This window comes from Triturus cristatus, chromosome 2_2, assembly GCF_964204655.1.
Source record: "Triturus cristatus chromosome 2_2, aTriCri1.1, whole genome shotgun sequence".
Classification (NCBI taxonomy): domain Eukaryota; kingdom Metazoa; phylum Chordata; class Amphibia; order Caudata; family Salamandridae; genus Triturus; species Triturus cristatus.
Window position 1 is genome coordinate 527,166,015 of NC_140582.1, and position 22,687 is coordinate 527,188,701.

The window sequence follows — 22,687 nt, forward strand, 5'->3', positions numbered from 1 at the left end:
CTCACAACCCTCTGCGCCGGGGTGATGTCCTCCACATCTGAGTCATCGGCCTCGGAAGCACGGACGAGGTCGTCATCTTCTTCGATGTTCTGCTGTCCCGGAGCTTCGACGTCGTCCCCGAAGATGTCGACTGGAGCGGAGGTCGAGGAGTGCGCCATGTTGCGTCTGGCCCTTCGATCTCGAATAGTCTTTTTCGATCTAAAAGACTTGCAGGCGGGACAGTCTCGAGCCTCGTGTTCAGGGGAGAGGCAGAGGTTGCACACCTCATGAAGATCGGTGTGGGGGAATTTGGACCCACATCGAGGGCACTTTTTGAAGGGAGTTCTTTCCATCAGCCGAGACCGCAGCCGGGATAGGCCCGAAGGCCGCCGTCGACGACCGGAATCGAAGAAGTGTCGAAGAGAAGGTGATTAAGATGATTTATTATCTGACGAATCTCGATGAGCGAGGATTTTGCGTCGATCGGTGAACTGGAAAGTTCGGAACCGGAGCGCGAAGTATTACATCCGAGCCCGATGGCGGAAAAAAACAATCTGGGGATGGAGCCGAAGCCCATGCGCAATACGAACCAAAGGAGGAGTCACCGACTTCGTGACTTCCAAAGACTTTCCAAGAGGAAAAACAAACTGCAAACATCCGGGCCCAACACCAGATGGCGATCTATGCACAGTGTATAATCTGCAGCTCATATGCCTCGAACAAATCGTTTAGGTAAGTAAGTCTTTAAATATACATTTTCACTTTAAAAAGTGGACACACTGCAATTTCTGAGTTCTGCAATGTTATCCAATGGAAGAAAGAACAAGTTCTATCGAACAGCGACTTACAAGGTTAATCTCCAGAATTTACGGTGAGTGATGGGCACGGCCCAAAGCAGCACCAGCAGCATGGGGGCAGCCGGGTGCAGGAGCCCGATGTATTTCAATGGAGACTGGTCACTGAGGAAAGAGGCTGCAGGCTCTGGCCAGAAGGCCAGTCGGGCTGAAACAGCAAATGAACCCAGGCCTTGCGATGCTCGGGATGGGGGGGGAAAGACACCTTTGGTCCTCTTCTCCAAGGCCCAAGGGTGACAGCTGCTGGTGTGTCCTTATGCGTCTGATTTTTCCTTACTGGAGCAGTCGTGGTTGAGGGGGCCTCCATGCAGAGGCTGCAGGCGACGTCGGAGTCCAGGAGGGGTGAGACCATGATGGACTCAAGCTCTGAAGGGCTGAGGGACCCTGTTGACACCAGTGGCCCACTTCATCTCTGGCTGGAGGCAATGGGTGCAGTGGTGGCTTCGGGTGTTGGGTTTTGGTGGGTCCGGAGGCCTTGGTCTTCTATTTTGGAGTTTCTATAGAACAGGTCCACTGTTCACAGGAGGTCTTGAATCTTTTTCGAAGGATGGCAGTCCTCTCAGGCTTTTGTGGCTCTTCGTTGTCCTCTCTCTTCTTAGGCCACAAGGATCTGCTTCTCTGGTGCCAGGGGCTCCCCTAAATAATGCATTTAGGGGCACTAGGAGAGTGTACAGGCTACTGACCTTTGGGGTTACTACACCCCCTATTTGACCCCTTTCTGTGGGAAGCAGGCATAACTCTGTCCCAAAAATGCTAAGTATTCGATCACAAAGATTGTTTCTGCAACAAAAACCCAGTTTCCTACAGCTATGTTTTACGAGGAGAGGAACACTGTGGTCTGCGAAAAATGTATTGCCATGATCTCGATGATAAACTGGAAAACATTAAATCCCAAGAAGAAACTGAGTAATCACCATTTCTTACACACTTAATTACACAACCCCCCCATTAAGAATAGCACTCCAGTTTTGCCCTGACACAGGGTTAGAGATACACTTGAGGATACTCAACCCCATGTCCCTCTGATGACAATGGCGGAAGAAGCAGTGTCCATGTGGTTCAGGTCTTAAACATCTCAGGTATTCATTTGCTTTGACCAAAGATGTTAATGTTGGATGGTAGAGGCAACACCCTGTTTTGTACACATTCTATACCAGTGTTCTTTTTTCTCACATGTGATTGAGAAAGATAGAACTGGCTGCACAGCGAGAGGTACAAGATGCTACAATCAGATATCTACAAACAACAACTAGGGCATCCTTTGGTATCTTAGTGCTCCTATCCACTCCCCCACCTTACCTCACCAGGCCTTTTATCCTGTTGGTAGACACCTGAGGGGTGGCAACACAGGAGGAGTGGCGGCGGTGAAGGGGTAAATATTTTAATCAGCTTGTATCAGATGATGGAAATCTGAGTGAGCTCTACAGCAAGAGTTGACTCAACCACACCAGCTGCTTCTGACCATTTGGGTACCATCCACTCCTTGCCAGTGCCTGTGCCATGTGTATTTGCTGTTGATGTGTTTAGTTGTAGTCCAAGAGACCTTCAGCTCTTTTGTTCTTGGACCGTCCCCTTAGCTCATGTGACACAGAACTGCTCCACCACATCTTTGGAAAAAAGAGATGTGCACCAAGCATGACCTAAATTGCCCCCCCTTCGTTTAAGAAACACAGCTGAGCCACACAGGCAAGTCATCTTCTGCTTGTTAGCGCGCAAACAAACAAACTAAAAATCATCCACTTTTGCATTATAAAGAGCACAAAGATATTAAAACTTAAATGTGCCAATTCCATGTTATTGGGCAGCAAGTAAACTTGAAAGCGACAACAATTGAGTTGGAAGCTGCACATTAAATCATACGCTTAATAGGCAATGGAGACCTTCACTTAACAAAGAGAACGGTATATTGGTATGGTCTAAAGAACGAGAATTTTGTTTACATATGCAAAAATGTACCCAGTTAGCAGGCGTCACAGTAAATAGTATAATAGTAAAGAAAACATGTGCATATAGAAGTACAAGACTGCAGTTAAGGACTAAAGCAATGTAAACCCCACCAGAATCGTGATTACCTGATATGGCCTGTACAAAGGCTTTTGGCACCATCCCTTCTCTGTTATTCAGTCTACCACGGTACCACTCGGAGTCCAGTTGTTCTGTGATGAGAATTCGATCTCCTTTCCGAAAAGGAAGGTCCTCGTCAGTTTCCGCTGTGAAATCATAAAGTGCTTCATACCAGTCTCCAGACGAACTGTTAGTCTAGTAAAAGAAACATCGAGGAATATGGTATTACTGGTTCAATATTAAGGTGCCTTTGCAGTCCAGAAAGGACCTATAAGATATTTCTGAGGGTGCTTCAAAACAAGAGGGACAGATATACAATTGGTTGTCCAAGACACAAACGGTGTGATCAAACATGTCTTTCTACTTAGGCGTAAAGGTTGGTTTTGTGCTTTTGGTGACAATTTAGGATGCCTTTGTAGGAATGAAGTGAATATTGCCTAATTTGGAGTTTAAAGAGATTATACATTCTTCAGGCGATTTAGCTTTGATATGTCATCTGATAAAATAAACACTTCCCTCAAGAAAGTATGTGTACTTTCAATCATGGATTTACAAGGTAGTTTACAGATGGAAAAAGTGATGGATTTGTCGGTGGGTTGCTCAGTGTCCAGTTTGATGTCTTGTATGCTGCCATGAATGATTTAATTTTAGATCCGGTTTTTGAGTTGCATGTCTTATCTATAACAATGGGTGTCTAAGCACCATTGAATGTGTTAAAAGAACAATATGCATGAAAGAGTGAAGCAATATCATTAAGTAAAAAGAAAAAATTACATTTTTTTCAATGTCTGCTCTTCATCCCTGCAGATTAATGATCCGTTTGTATACCACCAGGGATCAGAAAATTCTTGAATTCCAGGAAGAGGTGGCAGACTCGCTGTAGCATAGAGCTGCATAGGAGTAAATGGTTATTATGTAGCTGCTTCCTAAAGGTGTACCCATGTGCACATGACATCAGTTCTGCCTAATTATCCCGTTCCACATGGGGCAGGGTAAAGACTGAGCAAGATACAACAAATTAAGAAAATATATTAGCAATTAAGTACATAGCCTTCAGTAAGAAGAGGAGGTGGGTCGGTGTTGATGAATCTGGATGAGGGTAGAGTGTCAATCAAAAAAACTGCAACCATGAGTAACTGATTAGTTCTTCTAATATATACTTCAATCAACAAAATCCACATCTTCTACAAAACTCCCATAGACTTAGTCCAATACAAGTAGCGGGTTCTTAGACTGCTGAGTGTGCACTAAGAGGACTAACATATTTCCACAGGGGCTTAATAAGCAAGTTCAAAATCAGGTACAGGCCTCCACTCCTGCACTTCTTCATTACCAGAAAATAGCTGGCATAAATGCTGGAATTACATTTTCAAGGCAATCCTGGTTAAACTACTCATTTGAGGAGCTAAGCTTGCACTTCTTCCTTTCGGGTTTCCATGAAGTATGGTCGCAAAGGTAGTGAATTCCTGATGTAGGGGAGGGAGAACCAAATCAAATAGTCTGTAGGATCCACAGATCCTAGTTCACTTCTCTCCTCCTGCAGAAATGGCATATGCCTCATCCAATTAAGTTTTGATTCTGCTAACATTACCACATCATATTGGTTTGCCTACTGCAACTGATATTATAGCTGTCTGCTGGCATCCTCAGATATCTGCCCCAACAATAACTGAGTGGAATGGTTACCGTTGTTGGTGTTTCAGGTAAGGAGAAGGCTCTGCATTGGGAGTTAGTCTGACTACTTGAGCTATTGCGCTGCTCTATTTAAACCTTTTTAACATGTCGCCAAACCCATCTTACCATCAAATGGCCAAGTGATCAGGAAAGTCTTGTCTTTCACTAAGAAACTAGCGCAAATCATCCAGGCATAGCAACAGTAAGGCACCAGAGTACCACTTGCACATGAGGTGGACCACCCATGCATTGTGATCAGTGAAGATTTTGCTTCAAAGAATCAATTCCATCAATGAACATCAGTGCAAAAGAATGTTGCATATGTTTCAGCTGGTGTTGCATCGCCAATTGAGCTGTACCCCACAATATGCCAAAATGGCATGCAAAAAGATAAGTCATATTAAAAAAAAGAGCATAGCAGAGATACTGGAAGCAAAACTCTTACAATCCATGACATCCAACATTTTTGAATTCCTTACCAAGAGACAGAGGAATAGATTAGAACGGCACTTGACTGAACCAACCCGAAGCACCAGACTATCTGAGATGGTCCCTTGGAAATGTAAGGATGACCAAGTCCCAACTGTGCTTACATGCCACTGTGTCTATTAACAGAATAGGCCTTTAAAATGTTTTACAGAAGCACAATAATGAGCTTCATGTAAGAGGCAGGAGGGTTTTAGACAGCCCACACACTGTACTCCAAACCCCTCTGAACTTAATAACTCGTATCATGAAAGATGAAAGCAGTATCTCCAGATTCTCATCTGCCATGCCAACTGTGAGGATGAAAGAGAAGGCTCCCTCATAGTGGCATATGGCACTAAAAGCTTCACCTCCACAAAAGTGTGTATGCCGTAGTGATGCTGCAAACTGACCAGCAGACTCATGTTTAAGTTCAAAAGCAGGCAAGAGATTGTCGTCTGAATCATGTGCAACACTGGTGTCAAAAGTCTCCAGAAGAAAAACTGGGCACATTCATAAGCATTTTCTAAACGGACCAAAATTTCCCTTCTCTTTGGAAAACGTCCATGTCTCCACGTGGTCTGTAAGATTGGCTAGAATATTGTGAAATTGTGCTAACACAGGTACTGGCCCTTACTGGTGGAGTGAGGGTCTCACACACACAGAAACCAAAGGTGAGGAAGATGTGCTCTTAAAGGTCCAAAGGGCCTTGAATTTGAGCTTGGGATGGAACAGACCCATAGTTGCATGTTCTAGGAACAGCGTTCAACATTACAATAGATTTAGCATCCTATAAAGGGTCACCAAAGCCCATATCGGCTGTGAGGCCCCTATCAGCAAAGACTTGAACAGGACTTCCTATAAACAATGAAACAGCTTAAGATCAACTATGGACAGTAGAGAGAGAGAAAGACTTTATACAACAATGATACATCATCAGACAAAGATGCTGACTTTCATAGAGCGAGCAAAAGGTTGTTCAATCCTGTAAACAAGATCTTATATTGCAAGGATGAGGAAGACCTCAGATGCTGCTTCTTGTTACGGTTTTGTGCTAGGCTTTCACTGCTGCTGGGAAAGGAGTCACTATGGTTTTTCTACCATACAAGAGGAGAGTGAGGCCAAGGACTCCGGCTGTCTATTAGGCCACCAAAAAAAGGTCTTCATGCTCCCAAATCACAAAGAGAGAGAGAGTCCCAATACCCCTAATTACAAGGACGTGCCTCTGTGGAATAAAAGTCCAACATGAAAAAGTCTGAAAAATGTCAGAATAAAAACTGAGATGACAGGGGTGAATATCATGCAAGGCCATCTGGACTGTGCAAAAATAAAAACTAGGAATGTCAAGTGTGCAAGGAAGTAGTGTTTTGAAACTAATACATCAATGGCCTTATTTGGCACCACGTGCTGGAACTGAAGATTTTTCCAAATCCTGTGCAATTGTGTGTGTGTGTGTGTGTGTGTGTGTGTGGGGGGGGGGTGGAGGGGGGGAGAGGATGGGGTCTTTCAAGACAATAAAAGGAAGAAACCCATCTACTGTGAAATAAACACACACTTGCCCTATAGGTGGTAAAGGAGCATAGAACTAAGTACAGATGTTTATTGATTCGTATCATTCTCTCCTGTTCTTTCTTTCAGAGACCAACATTATGAAATCCTACTGTAGGCAAGGCACCTTTAACAACACTTTTGTGGCATGGAGGTTCTATAGAGCAAAGGGCTAAAAGAGATAAGAGGAACACACTATTTTTACAAAAATATACCCATGAAAACCGTTCTCATTGCTGGAAACTATTAAAAATGGTGTTCAATGTACTAAAGCTCAGGGGCACAGTGCTAGTAAGTAAGTGAAATCCCTTGCCTGTTTTCTGGCTGCCTAAAGTTGCCCTGCTTCACTTCTGTACGAACATCCAACTCTTTTAATGCTCTTAGACAAATAAAGGAGTTGAAAAAAGGAACCAAAGGCCGAAGGGAACACAATAAAAATAAAATAAATATAAACATTAGATTCAACACACAGATCGCAAAGAATGTACACATTTTGTTGAGCATTTGTGACGCATATTTGTGATACACAAATAAGACACGGGCAATACCAGTGACCAGCGAAGAGGAAAACAAACAATGAAATGTTTGGTTAAAAGTCTGGTTAAAAACAGCAAACCCAACAAAATACTTAACATGTAGTTGATCATCCAGTTCGCTTACCTGAGAGTCAGATCCCCAAGAGTCTCTCTTGCTATGCTGCTGGGCATTGAAACCTAAACGACAAAGTTGACAACATTTCTTGTGTAATTAGTGCAGTGTGCTAGTTTAATAATCACTTTCCCTGTTAACCAAAATTATCTTTGAATACGGTCAAAATGGGAATATGAAAAAATGGAAACCAATGCAAAGTACACAAACTTCATCTGTCATTTTTATTTAGAACTGTGCATGTCTACTAATTTGCAACATTTAGGGCAAGTAAAAGGAAACAAAACTGAACAATCAGAAAAACATTAACATTTGATATCACAAGGAAGATAGTGTTAAGAGTTGTTTAAAATATTCACAAATATTTATTCCGACACAAGCTGTTAACTACTAGGCCTAAAATGAAAATTGCTCACAGTGTTTGGTAGTCTATGCCAAGGCAGAAGTGTAGTAAACTAGACTATTTTGGCAGTTATCCCCCCACGTTTTGCCCCATTTTAGCTACTAGATGCTGAGTTTCGACTCTGACAGTGCACTGAGGCCTGCTAACAAGACCTCAGTGCCAGTACACCTTCCCCAAAACAAGGTGTTGTCTAATTGTGCTACAATTGTTTAAGGACTTTAGCATCCCTGTAAGTTCCCTCGTAAATGGTACCCCAGGTACCTAGGGCATGAGTGCTAAAGAGGGTCACAAAGGTCTGCAGCATATCCTATGCCACCCTAGGGGACCTACACACATTCCACACAGACTGCCGTTGCAGGCCGTGTGACATGGTGCAAACCATGAGTGAAAACATGACATGCCACAACTCCTGTGTGCCATGCCAAAATCACAGCTTCTAATATATGTAAGTCACAGGGGTGACTCTTCCGCTAAGGCAGAGGAGCGTTGACCCACCGCTCACAGAGCAGAAAAAAATAAAGTATAATTACGTTATTATCATTTTATTTTCTTTGCTACATGGCTCGGTTAGGGCAGGGCAGGGCAGGGGAAGTAGTGGTTTGCACACGAAGTGCACATTACTGCTTGGCCGGCCGTCTTGGCCCAGCCAAACAGTCATGCGCACTAGGCATGTTCCCCACCAGGTTGTAATGCACAGCGTGATGAGGACCAATCTAAGGTCCCCCAAGTCCCCGTCAGAGCGCCGAACTACGGCGCACACACCAATCATAATGCTGCATTGCAACATTGTGATTGGCTATGGGGAGCTAATCACAATGCTGCATTGCATTGTTGTGATTGGCTATAGGGAGCCTGACTGCTTCCCGGTTCGGATGTCGCCTAAAAGAGAAGCAGAGAGACGGCATCCGTTTGAAAGGTAAGTTAAAAAAATATATATATTCCCTCCCCCCACCCCCTGTTCCCTGCCAGCCGCCACTGGTAACCCTTAAAGCAGGCCTTTGAGCCCTGAGGGTGCATTATATTTTATGTGAGGACATATGTGCATGATGCCTAGCTCTATTACTAGACATTACAAGTGAGCAGGGAAGCCAACTTAAGGTATGTACTAAACACTAGTTGAAGCGAGTTCCCCCCCCTCTACATAATGACTTCACGGAAACCTATGGTGCTTGCTATCAAACACCTCGTATTAATAAACCCACACTGATTCCAGTGATACATTTGTTAATACGTGCACCCAGAGGGGACCTTAGAGGTACCCCCGAAACCTACCAGCGCTCTAGTGTGCTGGCTGACTGGTCCAGTCCAGCCTGCCACCACAGACCAGTTTCTGACCCCAGGGATGAGAGTCCATGCTCTCAAGAAATCAAAAACAAAGCCTGCTCTGGATGGAATTGTTTTTTACCCCCTCGGGGAAGGCTGGCAAATTTGCATTCCAACGCAAGTAACTTCAAAAAGCCCACTGCCTTTGGTATGCAAATCTGGCTTCCCTTTGAAGTGAGGGGATGCCAACCCCCCTTTTCAGGGCTCATTTGGCACCAGGACAGGTAGGAAAATTAGTAGTCAGAGAGGTGTGTCCACCCTCAGGCTAGTTCCACCCCTAAGGTGGGCTACCTGATGAGGATACGAAATGTAAAAGTATGCCATCATGCGACAGGGTTATGCCCACTTCCCACAGGCGTACCGACCCCAGGGGTAAGTAGCCCATTGGCTACTACCTGACACTCCCCTAACGTCCCTAAATCTAGTATGTGGGGAGACCCTGGAACCGGGAAAATCAGATTCCTATCGACCTAAGAAGAAGAAGGACATTGAAGAGCCGCAAGAAGCAAGGACTGTGCAGAAGCACCTAAATTGGCGCCAAACCTGCCGGCCTGTCAGCTGTTACCACTAAATTGCGCTAAAGCAATCTCGTCCTGCGCCTCCTGTACCTCCAAAAGCCTGGGAAAACTGCCTGCCTTCAACAAAGACCCAGGAACTCCCGTGGAGTAGCGGAGCTGCTTCCCTGCATCCCGCAGGCCCTCCAAAAAGAACTGTGAGGACTCCGGACCACTGCAGACCCAACACCAGAAAGCACCACTGCACCTGTGCCCCCTAGTCCGACTAAAAGTGGGCCAAGAGTGCCAGCGTGGTCCTCCGACCCTTCAGAGACAAAGCCCACCGTGGGTTTGCCCACAGTGGACTCACCGACGTCGCCTGCAGCCTCTTTGTGTGGCCCCCTCTACCAGGAGTGTCTTTGGTGACTAAAACCCAACACCTGAGAACACCTCTGCACCTGGCTGCCCTAGGCGGAGGAGAAAAAGACCAGAGGTGTCCAGGGCATGCTGCCAAGGTTTCAGATTGCTATGTGTGACATTTTCATAATTTCAGTGTAACTAGGAGTGACATTTCAATGACTGAGTGACACTTTCTAACGAGCAAAATCAAGCAATGAAGATGAGGGAAACATATTAATATCAGAAATGACATCCATTAGAGCAACAAGAAACTCCAATAAGATCATGAAACTGCAGCAAAGCACTAGAAATGCAAGGGCGAGTGGTACCCAACTATACCAAACAGGATGAGAGGCCATACTGCCTGCAAATGAGTCATCTTCCATAACTCCCCATCCACCCCATCTCCCCACAAAAACAGGATAGCTCTCCTATGGGTGGACTTGAGCAGAACCACGTGCCTCATCCTCCCTCTGCATGAACTGTGCTGAGAAGCCCTAAAAGAACGAAGCATCACAAACAGTGTATCCCACTCCTGTTCCACGTGACACTCAAAGCCACCTTCTGACACAAACGTCACATCATTAGGAGGGTTTGTGTACTGTGTATTCGTCATTACAGAAGAGGAAGCCTGCCCTTTCCTGTACTTCTGCAGAGCAATCCCTACAGGTGAAACAGAACGCAGTCATCACAAGGAGCCAAAATAAAATACAACTATTGAAAATTACAAATCGAAAGCATGAAGACTGAAAGATATAACCTTGAAATAAATACTTTTAAATATTTATTTTTACCGAAAATCTTGCATTTCTTATACAAAAAGTTAAAAACAATGATAATTCTAAATATATTCTGGCGTATGGTCAGTTGCATTTACCTTGCCTTTCATCCTGGACATGTGTCATTTTCTTTGTATTCTGATTCAGATATAAACTTTAATAATTTTGAATAACAGAGAAAGTGAAATAATGAGTTTGCTTTTTGATTTGATATTCATGAATGCTTGTGTGTAGCTGCAAGCATTAACGGGAAAACGTTCCAAAAAGATGATGTATGGAAGGTCACAGAACCTCTCTGGACTTGAGTCTCAATTTCTGACTGTTTTACACGAACTGAGAGACTCAGGGCCAGCAGAGTGTTAATCCACAAATTAGCTTTTTACCAGCAGAGCAATCCGCTGCCTGCGGGCCGGTGTCTAGACTGGAGTCTTCATTTTATGTAAAACAGAAAATGAAGACTTCAGTCCAGACACCGACCCTCAGGCAGCAGATCGCGCTCAGGGTAGGACTGGCTGTAGCGGGCACAGGGTGTTTTCCCGGTGGCCCACTAGAGTGGGAGCCGGTTTCGGGCCCCTGGGGGCTGTTTTTGTTTCAGGGACGTTTTTGCAGCATAGCTGCAACATCGGCCCTGTAACAAAAAGGCCGAAACCGGCCCTGGCAAATAGCTCGGTCGCACCCCCTACTCACCGGGGGGCCGGCCGAGCACTTTGCCAGGACCGGTTTTGGTTCCCAGTCCGGCCCTGATCACGCTGCCGCTAAAAAAGCTAATTTGTGGATTAACACTCGGCTAGCACTGAGTCTCACATTGACACTGTCACTTACTTGTGAGGCTTGCTACAGTAATTTGGTTTACGGGCCAGCAGCCCCCCGTCCGTCTACTCAGACACCTAGCCGCTGCAACAGTCACTCGTGACTCGCCGACAAACGTGCATGGTGTGCCACCCCCAGCATCATACTCACTCAGGCACCACTGCTGCACAGTGGGCTCCACATGCGCCGTGGTCCCGTGGGGTTGGGTCTGGCGCGGTCATGATTGATTTTGATTGATTGATGATGGTGCGAGCAGCATTGCTAAGACGCAGCCTAGGGCAGCCTGCTTCCAAAAACCTAACTGCAGGCAGCAGGACGTAATGTCGCTTGCCACCTGCGCCTATGAAGTCAATCACAGTTTAATGCAGCACCGTGGGTGGAATAATAAATGTTTCTAAAGATACATTGTAGTACTAACCGCCAGTTAGCAGCTTCTAGCTCAGCCATCCCCCAAGCCCAGTGCCGTATGCAGCGCTACCAGCCACTCCAGCTTTGTTTAGTCAGTATAGCAGCGCTAAAGGCATGACAGCCAAGGCACTGTAACTATTATGCGTGACAATGCATTCCAGTGCAGTGATGTGGACCACCACACTGAAATGAGTTAGTCCAACGCCTGATGCGTGGTACTTAGCAGCTCTGCCAGGGGTCCCCCAGCATCGTGAGACCTGAGCCCACTTGTTGGTTCAGCCTCACTGGTCTCCCAACCGCAGCCTCTTGTCAACAGGACCGTTCCCCATTAAAGTGAATCAGGCACCTGACAACCTAAACACACCTCAGCAGCCTCCTGAGGTGACCTGCTGGTGTAGCCTTGGACCTTGTCCCATACTTACCTCTAGTCCAGGAGATTGGTCCCGTACCTGTATGCAGTGCATGTCTTTCCTCCATAGGATAACAATACTGCTTCATCCGGATATAGTATAAATTGGGGAAAGTCATTGCTGTACGTGCTCCATGGGACACCTCCGCCTATTCCTCGCAGATGCCCGATCCAGATAGCCACGGAGGGGTTCAGGTATCTCGGAATCCACATCTCGGGGGATGCGAAACTACGCTTTGAAAATAACCTCAAACCTCCTCTGCAGAGATTCCAGACAGACGCGGCAACCTGGAAGAAGCTCCCGCTATCGTTGCTGGGCCGTGCGGCCCTCTTTAAAATGATGGCATTACCGCGGTTTTTGTATGCGCTCCAAAACGACCCGGATCTGATACCGCACAAATACTTTGCAGATATCGAGTCCACTCTGCGGGACCTGCTATGGGGTGGCACACTGCGCATGGCTCTCCCGAAACTTACCCTGGGGTGGTATGATGGGGGCATAGCGCTGCCAGACATCCGAAAGTACTACTGGGCAGCGCATCTCGCTGCCATTAATGAGGGCACGTATGGTAGTGGGGACGACCCCGGGTATGGGATGGATAGGTGGCTCCTTCCTGGGGGTAATTTTGAGGCTGCACTCTACTCGCGACCCAATAAGTTCCATCTCACGGGCCCCACAAAACACTCGGTCCAACTGTTGCATATTGCGAACCGGAAGCTAGGGTGGGCTGGTAAACTTACGAAGGCAACCCCGCTGTGGGTGTCAGAGAGGCTTGGGTCTTTGGGACGCACTAAGGGATTCCACAAGTGGGATCTGATCGGTATCTCCCGTATTGGAGACCTCTGGGGGGCGGAGGGAATGGTACCTTTCGCCTCCCTACAGAAGTCACATGAACTGGCGCACTCGGGATTCTTCCGCTACATGCAGGTCCGGCATTCTCTTCAATCTAACATCCCACCAGGGACGACTCTCCCGGAATCCTCACCCCTTGAGGATAGACTGCTTGATGGGCACTTACCAGAAAGGGCAATTTCCCTCACGTATAAGAAGCTCATACACCACTCCCCAGATCCACTGAACTCCCTCAAAGGGAGGTGGGAGGCGGACGGCCTGGAAATAGATGAGGAAGAGTGGAGAGAAGCGCTCTCGTCTCCCAAAGAAGTGGCGATATCGGCAAGGTTACGGCTGATACAGCTCAAAATTCTACACCGGGTATACGTATCGGTCACCAGGCTAACTTTGATGGGGAGTAGTGCGGATGGGCTTTGTCGATAGTGTTGTGGGGAGAGGGGGACATTTCTTCATATAGTATGGGAATGCCCACAAGTCTGCGCATACTGGGCAAAGGTACATGACTGTATGAGCACGGTGTGGGGAGTGAAGTTGCGGCCGTAAAGCCAAAAGATGCCTCCTAAACATTTGGGAGCCCACGGACCTACAGGTAAAGGGTAGAATATGGGTAACACTGGGGCTCGTGATTGCAAAGCGTAACATAGCACGTTTGGGGGGGGCAGAGGCGCCCCCACTGCTTGGTGCATGGAAGAAAGATATGGACTGGTGTATGCTGCAGGTGAAGACCGTGTATGTTTCAAGGGGGTGCCCCGGGAAGTGGGCGGCGGTCTGGTCTCCCTGGAATGCTTACTGTGGTAACATCTGTGAGCCCCCAGCTCTTCCCCTCCTCGAGGACAGGCCAACCCAATAGCACGATGAGAATGTATGCACCCGCTCTTCTGTGCCATGTTAACTGATAAGAATGTATAAGAGTCCAAGGCTGAACCATTGTAACTCCAAAGAACTAAAATCTGTGAAGTGACCAACATGTTTATGTTTGTTAATGAAAAGAATAAAACAACAAAAAACAATACTGCTTCAGAAATTGCACACTATCTTTAAAAATTATAAAAATTAATAACTTGAAAAATACTGACCTGATTCTGATGACCTTGGTATCTAAATTCATATAGAAGTGTATGTTATTTCTATAATATGGTGTTGGATTTCTTGTGTGGACTCACTCACTGCTTTTGTGTGTGCAATAAATGCTTATCACTACCCTCTGACAAGCCAAACTGCTCACCCACGCTAACAAAAAAGTGAGCATTTGGGTGGCATTTGGCCTCTGTTATTCCTTTGGGGTTTGCCTGGACTCTTTACACTGTGTACCTCTTTTTGGTCCACTATATTAAGAGCCAGCTTCCTACATTGGTGGCACAGCGGTGGGGTCCAAAACAGTGCATTTACTGTACGATGGCCAGTATTGTGTAATCTTCAATACTCTTTACTAGAATTGGGCTGCTCCATGGTAAGCTGTTTATTATTTGGGAAAGAGAGCTCAATCTTGCTTTTTCTGGGTATTCGACTGGTGTCTGACACGGACAGTGGAACTTGCGGATACAAATCTTACTAAACCACTGTTCCTCTAGGAAACAAAAGCAGAAGGCAAGACTAAGAGTACCAACTACTTCAGGAGCTAATCTGGATACTAATCCATAATATGGATGACCTAGATAATAAACAGTAAAAAGCATAAAATATCAATTAGACCTCCTCCCAAACAGACACTGTCTAGTCTGGTCTCTGTTGCTGGGATGAGAACCCCTCAACTTCAAATATTGCAAAATGCCACTGTCCAGGTCATTTGTGACTTAAAGAAGGCTGGCCATGTCCCTGGTGACTAATTGCCACACAGTAAATGCACTACAGCACACAAAGAAAATGGTCTACGAAATGTGTAGAATGCAGAAATATGGGTTTGCCAGAATACTAAAAGTCTTGGCAAAATGTACAACCGCTCAACAACAGAATGTGATGCAAAATACAGCTGGCATTAGCACAACTAAGAAAAATACATTTGAGCATTTCCTTTTTTTCCAAATGGTCGGTTATTGAATATCCCAAAAGATACTTGAGTTCCCCAATATGTTTATGAAAACATTCTAATTGCTTACCTGAACCTGCAGGCCCACTTTGCAGAGCACTTGGGAGGTCCTCAACCACTTCCACAAAATTCAGGGGGAAAATCCCAACTTGTCCTTTGAGCTCGCCTTTCACCCACTCGTCATTTACATATTCTTTAAGGCGAATAACCTCTCCTTCTGCAAAACTCAGCTCACCATCCTGTTCTCCACTGAACTCAAACCTAGCCATGCATCTTGGTCCCCTGAAAAGACAGAGAACATGTCAAAGTCAGCCCCAAAGACCAGAAGAAAATGCTTATTACATTTTTTATTTATTTCTATGTTAAAAAAAGATGGACAAAATGTGGCTCCATGATACATACAAAGGATATCTGTCCAATATATTATCTGGTCACAAGCATTTTTCACAGCTTTTGGGGTAGTTGCAGGGCTAGTAGTGTTAGGATACTGCTGGGTGTGGCTGCTACGTAAGCGCTATCATTACATGTGAAATTGAATGTTTGAGACTCTGCGGACAGAAAATAATTCAGAGAGGCAATGAATGACCTCACAAACAATGCAGGCTGTACACCAGAAGTGATAAATTAAACCCTACAATAGAAGGATTTGGAGAAATTGAAATATATGGTTCAGAGACAGAATAATCAATACCGGAAAGAACGTGTGGGGGATATATATTGGTTAAATGCAGATGTGACACTATCCGATTAATTATACAACCTATATTTTTAATTTCCAACATCTCTCACTAATTACTATTTACCTAAAACTGAAGTTCCTAAAGGTACAAATAGTCCTTTTCGCATTAATTTGCTATGAGAAGGGTCTATAATCTTTGATTCAGCTATATACTGTACCCAATTGCAAACGCTGCATATATTTTCTGTATTTTACTGTAATTAACTATCCTTAGTAGTTGTACTTAAATTATTTTTTTTGTATCTTGTATGCAGAGGAACTGCATAAGAACATCCCTCTACACCAGGCAAATGTAAAAATGGGGCAAGTGGTTCGTTTTAGGCTTGGCTATCTACAAGACTGCTGGCTGCTAATATCTCCAACAAGCAGAGGGCCATATTCACTAGCAAGAGGGGCACTGTAGTCACCTGTCCAGTATTTAAATTATTTGTTTTTGTATCTTGTATGTAGAGGAACTGCATAAGAAAATCCCTCTACACCAGGCAAATGTAAAAATGGGGCAAGTTGTTCGTTTTAGGCTTGGCTATCTACAAGACTGCCGGCTGCTAATATCTCCAACAAGCAGAAGGCCATAAACACTAGCAAGAGGGGCACTGTAGTCACCTGTCCAGGTTAGTATTGAGACTAGTTCCTCTGGACTCTACCATATCTGGGGGATTCAAAGTCGCCCCCCCCCCTTCGGCTTGCCAACACCATACCCCCTTCACCAACTCCAGCTGGTCTACTTTCACAATTTGGACTGTAGTGCCAGTGGTTTTAACGTGGCAGATTACCTCTGCTTGTAACACCCCTCTGTTAATGCGGCTCCCACACATACTGGTGGAATGTCGGTGGTAAAGTAACCCCTGGATAATACCTGCTGTTTGTACTATGGGAAGTATTACTGGTCAAGTCGTAGCCTTACTTCCTGTGGGGCGATATCTATGGCTTGAATGCATAATCTGTCTCCAAAGGAAAGTTTCCCCATATACTGCATGATGAATACAAGATATTTTGTTATACAATCTAGAGACTGATATAATTTCTATGCACATTCATGGCAAATCACATAGTAGCTAGGGAAACATATGGGCAGAGCTCAGACTATTACCACTAGTTGCCTGCTAAACTTACTAATAATTGCTTGTATGAAGGGCAGGGGAAAAGTGCTGTGGGCAATAATGAAAGCAAGGAAAATGGGTCTCCAACCGTCCATTTAAGTAGTAGAAGACATCCAATATTTAGGGGCAGAGAGCCTGGTGCTACACACCCTGCTGCTCTAATGGTGGCTATATTGCTCCTTATATGTGCTTCAGTTCTCTCAATAAGAGACTTAATTGTACTACTAATCCAAAATGTTATCTTTACACAAACAAAATAAATTTTCTTGGAATAAATGATGTTCCAGTAAACAGGAAAGACAGTAAGTGATGCCTAATTCGCAGTGGGCAAGAGTAATGAATATGCTACTTACCAGTATGCATCTGTTCTTGGCATGTAGGGCTGCTGACATTCATATCTGTGCATAGATCGCCGCCTAGTGTTGGGTCCGGATGTTTGCACGTTGTTGTCCTGGAAGAGTCTTCGAAGTATCCTGGGATAGGTGACTCCTCCCCTGGACTACAGTGCGCATGGGCATCCTCTCCATCCTCAGATTGTTTTTCGCCATTGTGGCAGTGATGGAGTAGATACAGAAAGTGATGACCATGCTTACAGTAATTCTGAGAGCTGCAGCTGCTACAGGCGCCGGGGAGGAGGGAGGGCGATATGAATGTCAGCAGCCCTACATGCCAAGAACAGATGCATACTGGTAAGTAGCATATTCAGTTCGAGGCATGTGGGCTGCTGAATTCATATCTGTGCATAGAATACATAGCAGTGCCCTCTATTAGCGGCGGCTACCAGTGCCAGCTGCAGCGGTCTGAAAAAGAGTTTTGAGAACAGCCTGTCCTACAGCTGCCTGCTGTTTTGATTGCACATCTACACAATAGTGTTTGGTAAATGTATGTGTAGTGGACCAGGTGGCTGCTCTACATATATCATGCAGGGGAATGTTTCCTAGGAAAGCCATGGAGGCCCCTAACTTACGTGTTGAGTGGGCTCGTGGGGGAATCGTTAATGTGCGTTTAGCCTTTTGATAGCAAATTTGAATACATTTAACGATCCATCTGGCTATACCTGCTTTGGAGATAGCGTTACCTTTGTGGTGTGGCGCAAAGGCAACGAAAAGTTGTTTTGTCTTCCTAAAGATCTTAGTCCTGTCGATATAATACATGAGGGCTCTCTTCACATCTAGTGTATGGAGTGCTCTTTCTGCGACAGTTTGTGGGTTTTGAAAGAAAACAGGCAGTTCAATAGTTTGATTCATGTGGAACTGCGATACCACCTTGGGCATGAATTTGGGGTTGGTACGTAGTACGACCCTGTTGGCGTGAACCTGTATAAATGGCTCTTGAACGGTTAGTGCCTGGAGTTCACTAACTCTTCTTAAAGAAGTGATCGCTACTAGGAAAGCTACTTTCCGGGTAAGAAATTGAAGCTCGCATGAGTGTAGAGGTTCAAGGGGTGGACCCATCAGGCGTGTGAGGACCAAGTTGAGGTTCCACATTGGAGCCGGCGGGTGGCTTGGTGGAATGACTCGTTTGAGTCCTTCCAAGAATGCTTTGATGGCAGGCACTCTGAATAGAGAGAGGTGCTGCCTGGTCTGCAGATAGGCTGATATTGCGGTCAAATGGACAAGTACAGAGGTGTACGCCAGATTGCATCGGTATAGGTGTAAGAGGTAACAAATTATGTTTTGTATGGATGCGTCTAGCGGGTTAATGTCATTATTAGTACAATAAATGACGAACCTCTTCCATTTGGCTGCATAGCAAGCTCTGGTAGTGGGTCTCCTGGCCTCCTTAATGATTTCCATACAGTCAGGTGGCAGGTTTAGGTAGCCAAACTCTAGGACTTCAGGAGCCAGATCGCCAGGTTCAGCTGTTGCGGATCTGGGTGCTGAATCTCTCCATGGTTCTGCGTCAAATGCGCGGGTTTGATCCGCAGCCTTTGATGCGGCACCACGGAAAGTTCGAGAAAGGTGGTGTACCACGGCTGGCGTGCCCACGTTGGAGCAACCAGGACGAGTGTCAGTGAGTGTTGTCTGAGTTTGCGTGCCACCAGCGGTATCAGTGGTGCTGGGGGAAAAGCGTACGCAAATCTGCCGGACCAGTTCATCCATATCGCATTGCCCTGCGACTGCGGATGTGGGAACCTGGCGGCAAAGCTTTGGCATTTTGCGTTTTCGCTTGTGGCGAATAGGTCTATCTCTGGATGACCCCACTGCTGGAAGTACGGTTGGAGTACTGATGGGTGTAACTCCCACTCGTGCATCTGGTGGCTGTGTCTGCTGAGCAGATCCGCCATCTGGTTGTCCTTGCCGGGGAGGAGTTCTGCCATGAGGAACATGTTCCTCTGAATGGCCCACTTCCACATGCTCTGAGCCAGATGAGACAACTGTGGAGAGTGTGTTCCTCCTTGCTTCTGTATGTAGTACATGGCGGTCATGTTGTCCGTCCGGATCAACACGACTTTGTTGCACAAGTGTACTTTGAATGCCTTCATTGCCAGGAAGATTGCCATCAGTTCCAGAAGGTTGATGTGCATCTTCTTCTGTTGTGTTGTCCATAGTCCCTGCACTGTGTAGTGGAGTACATGAGCTCCCCATCCCTGGAGAGACGCGTCCACTGTCAGTATCATTTGTGGAACAGGCTCTTGGAACGGTTGGCCCTTGCAAAGGTTTTGTGGATTCCACCAATGCAGAGAGTTGTATGCCCGACCGCTCACCAACACTAGGTCTTTCAGCTGTCCTTGAGCCTGATTCCACTGACGTGCTAAGCACTCCTGAAGCGGGCGCATATGTAGTCTCGCGTGTGGGACTATGAAAATGCAGGAGGCCATCATGCCTATCAACTGCATGAACACTCGCGCAGGAAGGGAGTGTTGGGGTTTGAACTTGGAAATCAGCATTTGCATGCTGTTGATCCTCACTAAATTTGGCTGAGCTGTGGCCGCCAGAGTGTCTATAGTCGCACCTAGGTACTGTTGTACGTGTGCGGGCTGGAGATGGGATTTTGGGTAATTTAGTGAGAATCCCAGACTGTGAAGGAGGTGAATGGTGCGGGACATGTGGCTGGCACATTGCTGGGCTGACTTTGCTTGAACGAGCCAGTCGTCCAGGTAAGGGTAGACGGTGTATGTGTTGCCTCCGTAGATGTGCCGCCACAGTAGCTAGGCACTTTGTGAAAACCCTGGGTGCTGTTGTCACGCCGAAGGGAAGGACTTTGAATTGGTAGTGCTGCCCCTGAACAGTGAAACTGAGGTATTTTTTGTGTGAGGGGTGAATGGGTATGTGGAAATACGCATCCTTGAGGTCCAGTGTGGCCAGGCAGTCTCCCTGCTTGAGCAGCGGGAGGACTTGCTGTAAAGTGAGCATGTGAAAATGCTCGGAGAGAATGTAGAGGTTCAGGGGTCTCAGGTCTAATATAGGTCTGAGTGACCCGTCCTTTTTTGGTATTAAAAAGTACAGGGAGTACACCCCCATACCTTGCTCATGGACGGGTACGACCTCTATTGCGCCTTTTAGTAGCATGCTTAGCACCTCCTGCTGTAAGAGCGTTAAGTGCTCTGAGGACATAGGACGGTGTTTTGGAGGTATTGTGGGTGGAGTTGAGGTTAATTCTAGGCAGTAACCGTAATGTCTTTGACCCACCTGTCCGTGGTGATGGAGTTCCACGTGGACAGGAACCTTTGTAGCCTTCCCCCGACAGGTGTTATGTGGTCGGGAGGAAGGGAGAGGGCGTCACTGTTTGTTCTTGGGGGAGGACCTGGTGTTGCCGTATCCGCGTCCTCTGCCCTTTGTGCTTGAGCCACGATAACCAACCCGGGTGTTTTTATCGTAGGTGCTTTGTGTGCTGCCTTTGTTGTAGGTTTGCTGTGACCCCTGTCCTCTACCTGCTCCTCTATTTCCGGGGCGACGAAAGGAGCCGCTCCGAAAGGACTGTGTTTGAAGAGCCCCCATGGACTTTGCAGTGTCCGTGTCCTTTTTTATTTTCTCTAGGGTGGTGTCAACCTCCGGCCCGAATAAGTAGTCGGGGTTGACAGGCTGGTTGAGGATGTTATTTTGTACCTCAGGTTTGAATCCGGAGATTCGCAACCAGGCGTGTCGTCGCAACATGACGCTAGTGTTTATGGCTCTGGTAGCTGTATCTGCGGCATCCAGTGCACACTTGATGGATGCGTTTGTGAGGAGTTGTCCCTCCCTGATGAGGATCTCTGCACCTTCTTTGAATTGGTCAGGGAGATGTTGGAGTAATTGTTCTAGTGTGTCGTAGTGTGCTCGATCGTAGCGGGCGAGGAGCGCATGAGTATTGGCAATGCGCCATATGTTAGCTGCCTGGGCCGCAACCCTTTTGCCGGAGGTCTCTAGCACCTTGGACTCTTTGTCCGGGGGAGGAGCATCTCCTGTTGTTTGCGAGTGTGCCCGTTTGCGAGCATTCGCAACTACAATGGAATCTAGAGGTAACTGGCCTCTAATGTAGGTAGGGTCCCCAGGCGCGGACCTGTATTTCTTGTCGATTCTGGGGTTTATTACTCTTGCCCTGGTGGGTTCTTTGAAGATGTCCTTTGCTGGTTTGAGGACACCCTTTAACATGGGTAGAGTTTTTATATTCCTTTCGGAGGATGCGAAAGTATCCATGAGAAAGTCGTCCTCCACGGTGTCAGAGTGGAGTTGCACCCCATGATTGGCCGCAGCACGTTCAATTAGGGCGTTGAATGCGGCAGTGTCCTCTGTGGGAGATGTTTTTGCTCCATAGAGTTGCGGGTCCTGTGTATCCATAGGTGCACCCGAGTCTACAGGGTCATCCCAAGCTTGGTCAGGGTCCTGTTGGCCTTCAGGGTCCATCTCTCCGGGGTAGGGGACGTGGTCACCCATGTAGTCCTCCAAAACGTCAGTGTCAGAGTGTGTGGGAGAGAAGGACTGTGGATCCTGGTAAGAGGAAAGGAGAGGTTCGGAAAGAACTGGTTCCTAAGTCACCGGCAGCTTTTTCTTAAGCGGGATCCGGTAGGAGTCCAAAGCTGGCTCTGAAGTTATTCTCCTTTTGTGGAGCACCATCCTGCCGGTGTCGGCGTCGATGACATGTGACGGAGACGACTCCGCAGGAGAGCGTTCGGCAGGCGTGAACGTGGTGTGGGTGACCCGTGTTCTGATCTGGAACAGTTTTGGGGCCGTGGATGGCGGCAGGCCAAAAGTGATATTGGTCGGTGCCGAAGAGGCCGTTGGAGCTTTTATCGGCTCGGAGCCTGACGTGTCCTGGAGGTCTGCTTTGTGTTTGGTGCGTTGCGCAGCAACGGTCCGCACCTGGAGTGCCATCGAGTCCTTTTTGCCGGCCGTTTCTGTAGAGGCGGGCGTGGACTTCTTCGGTGCCATCGAGTCGAGGGGCGGCAATGGCCGTCGACGTCTTTGATGAGTGTGCCTTTGGTGGTGCTGTCGAAGCGGGGTGCGACGCAGCAGGCAGTTTGACCTTTGGGGTCGGAGCCGATTGTGTCGGTGCCGGTAGCCGAGGAGGTTTGGTGGCACCGAAGCTCTTTTTCCGTGTGTCGGCGCCGACGTCGGCTGCTGCAAGCTCGGCACCGAAATCTCGTTTGGTGCGGTCGGCGCCGACGGGTTTTGCTGGCGTCGAAGGTGTGGTGGGCCTCGATCCGACCAGCGTTACGTTTGGTTTCGGTTTCTGGTGAACCAATGCAGCTTTCGGTTTCGAAGAAGGGAAACCAGCCTTTTTGGGTAGTAA

The 22,687-nt window shown here is 46.8% G+C and overlaps 1 protein-coding gene across 1 annotated transcript in view; it reads right to left on the reverse strand.

Annotated features, from left to right (window-relative positions):
* Window positions 1–22,687, reverse strand: part of SH3D19 (SH3 domain containing 19) — a 524,308-nt gene that overhangs the window by 28,136 nt on the left and 473,485 nt on the right. Inside the window, exons 17-19 of the mRNA XM_085641658.1 lie at window positions 15,207–15,418; window positions 7,245–7,297; window positions 2,906–3,092 (exon numbers count right to left, since the gene is read on the reverse strand). Coding sequence (XP_085497784.1) covers window positions 2,906–3,092; window positions 7,245–7,297; window positions 15,207–15,418 — 452 coding nt within the window. The remainder of the gene's footprint in view (window positions 1–2,905; window positions 3,093–7,244; window positions 7,298–15,206; window positions 15,419–22,687) is intronic.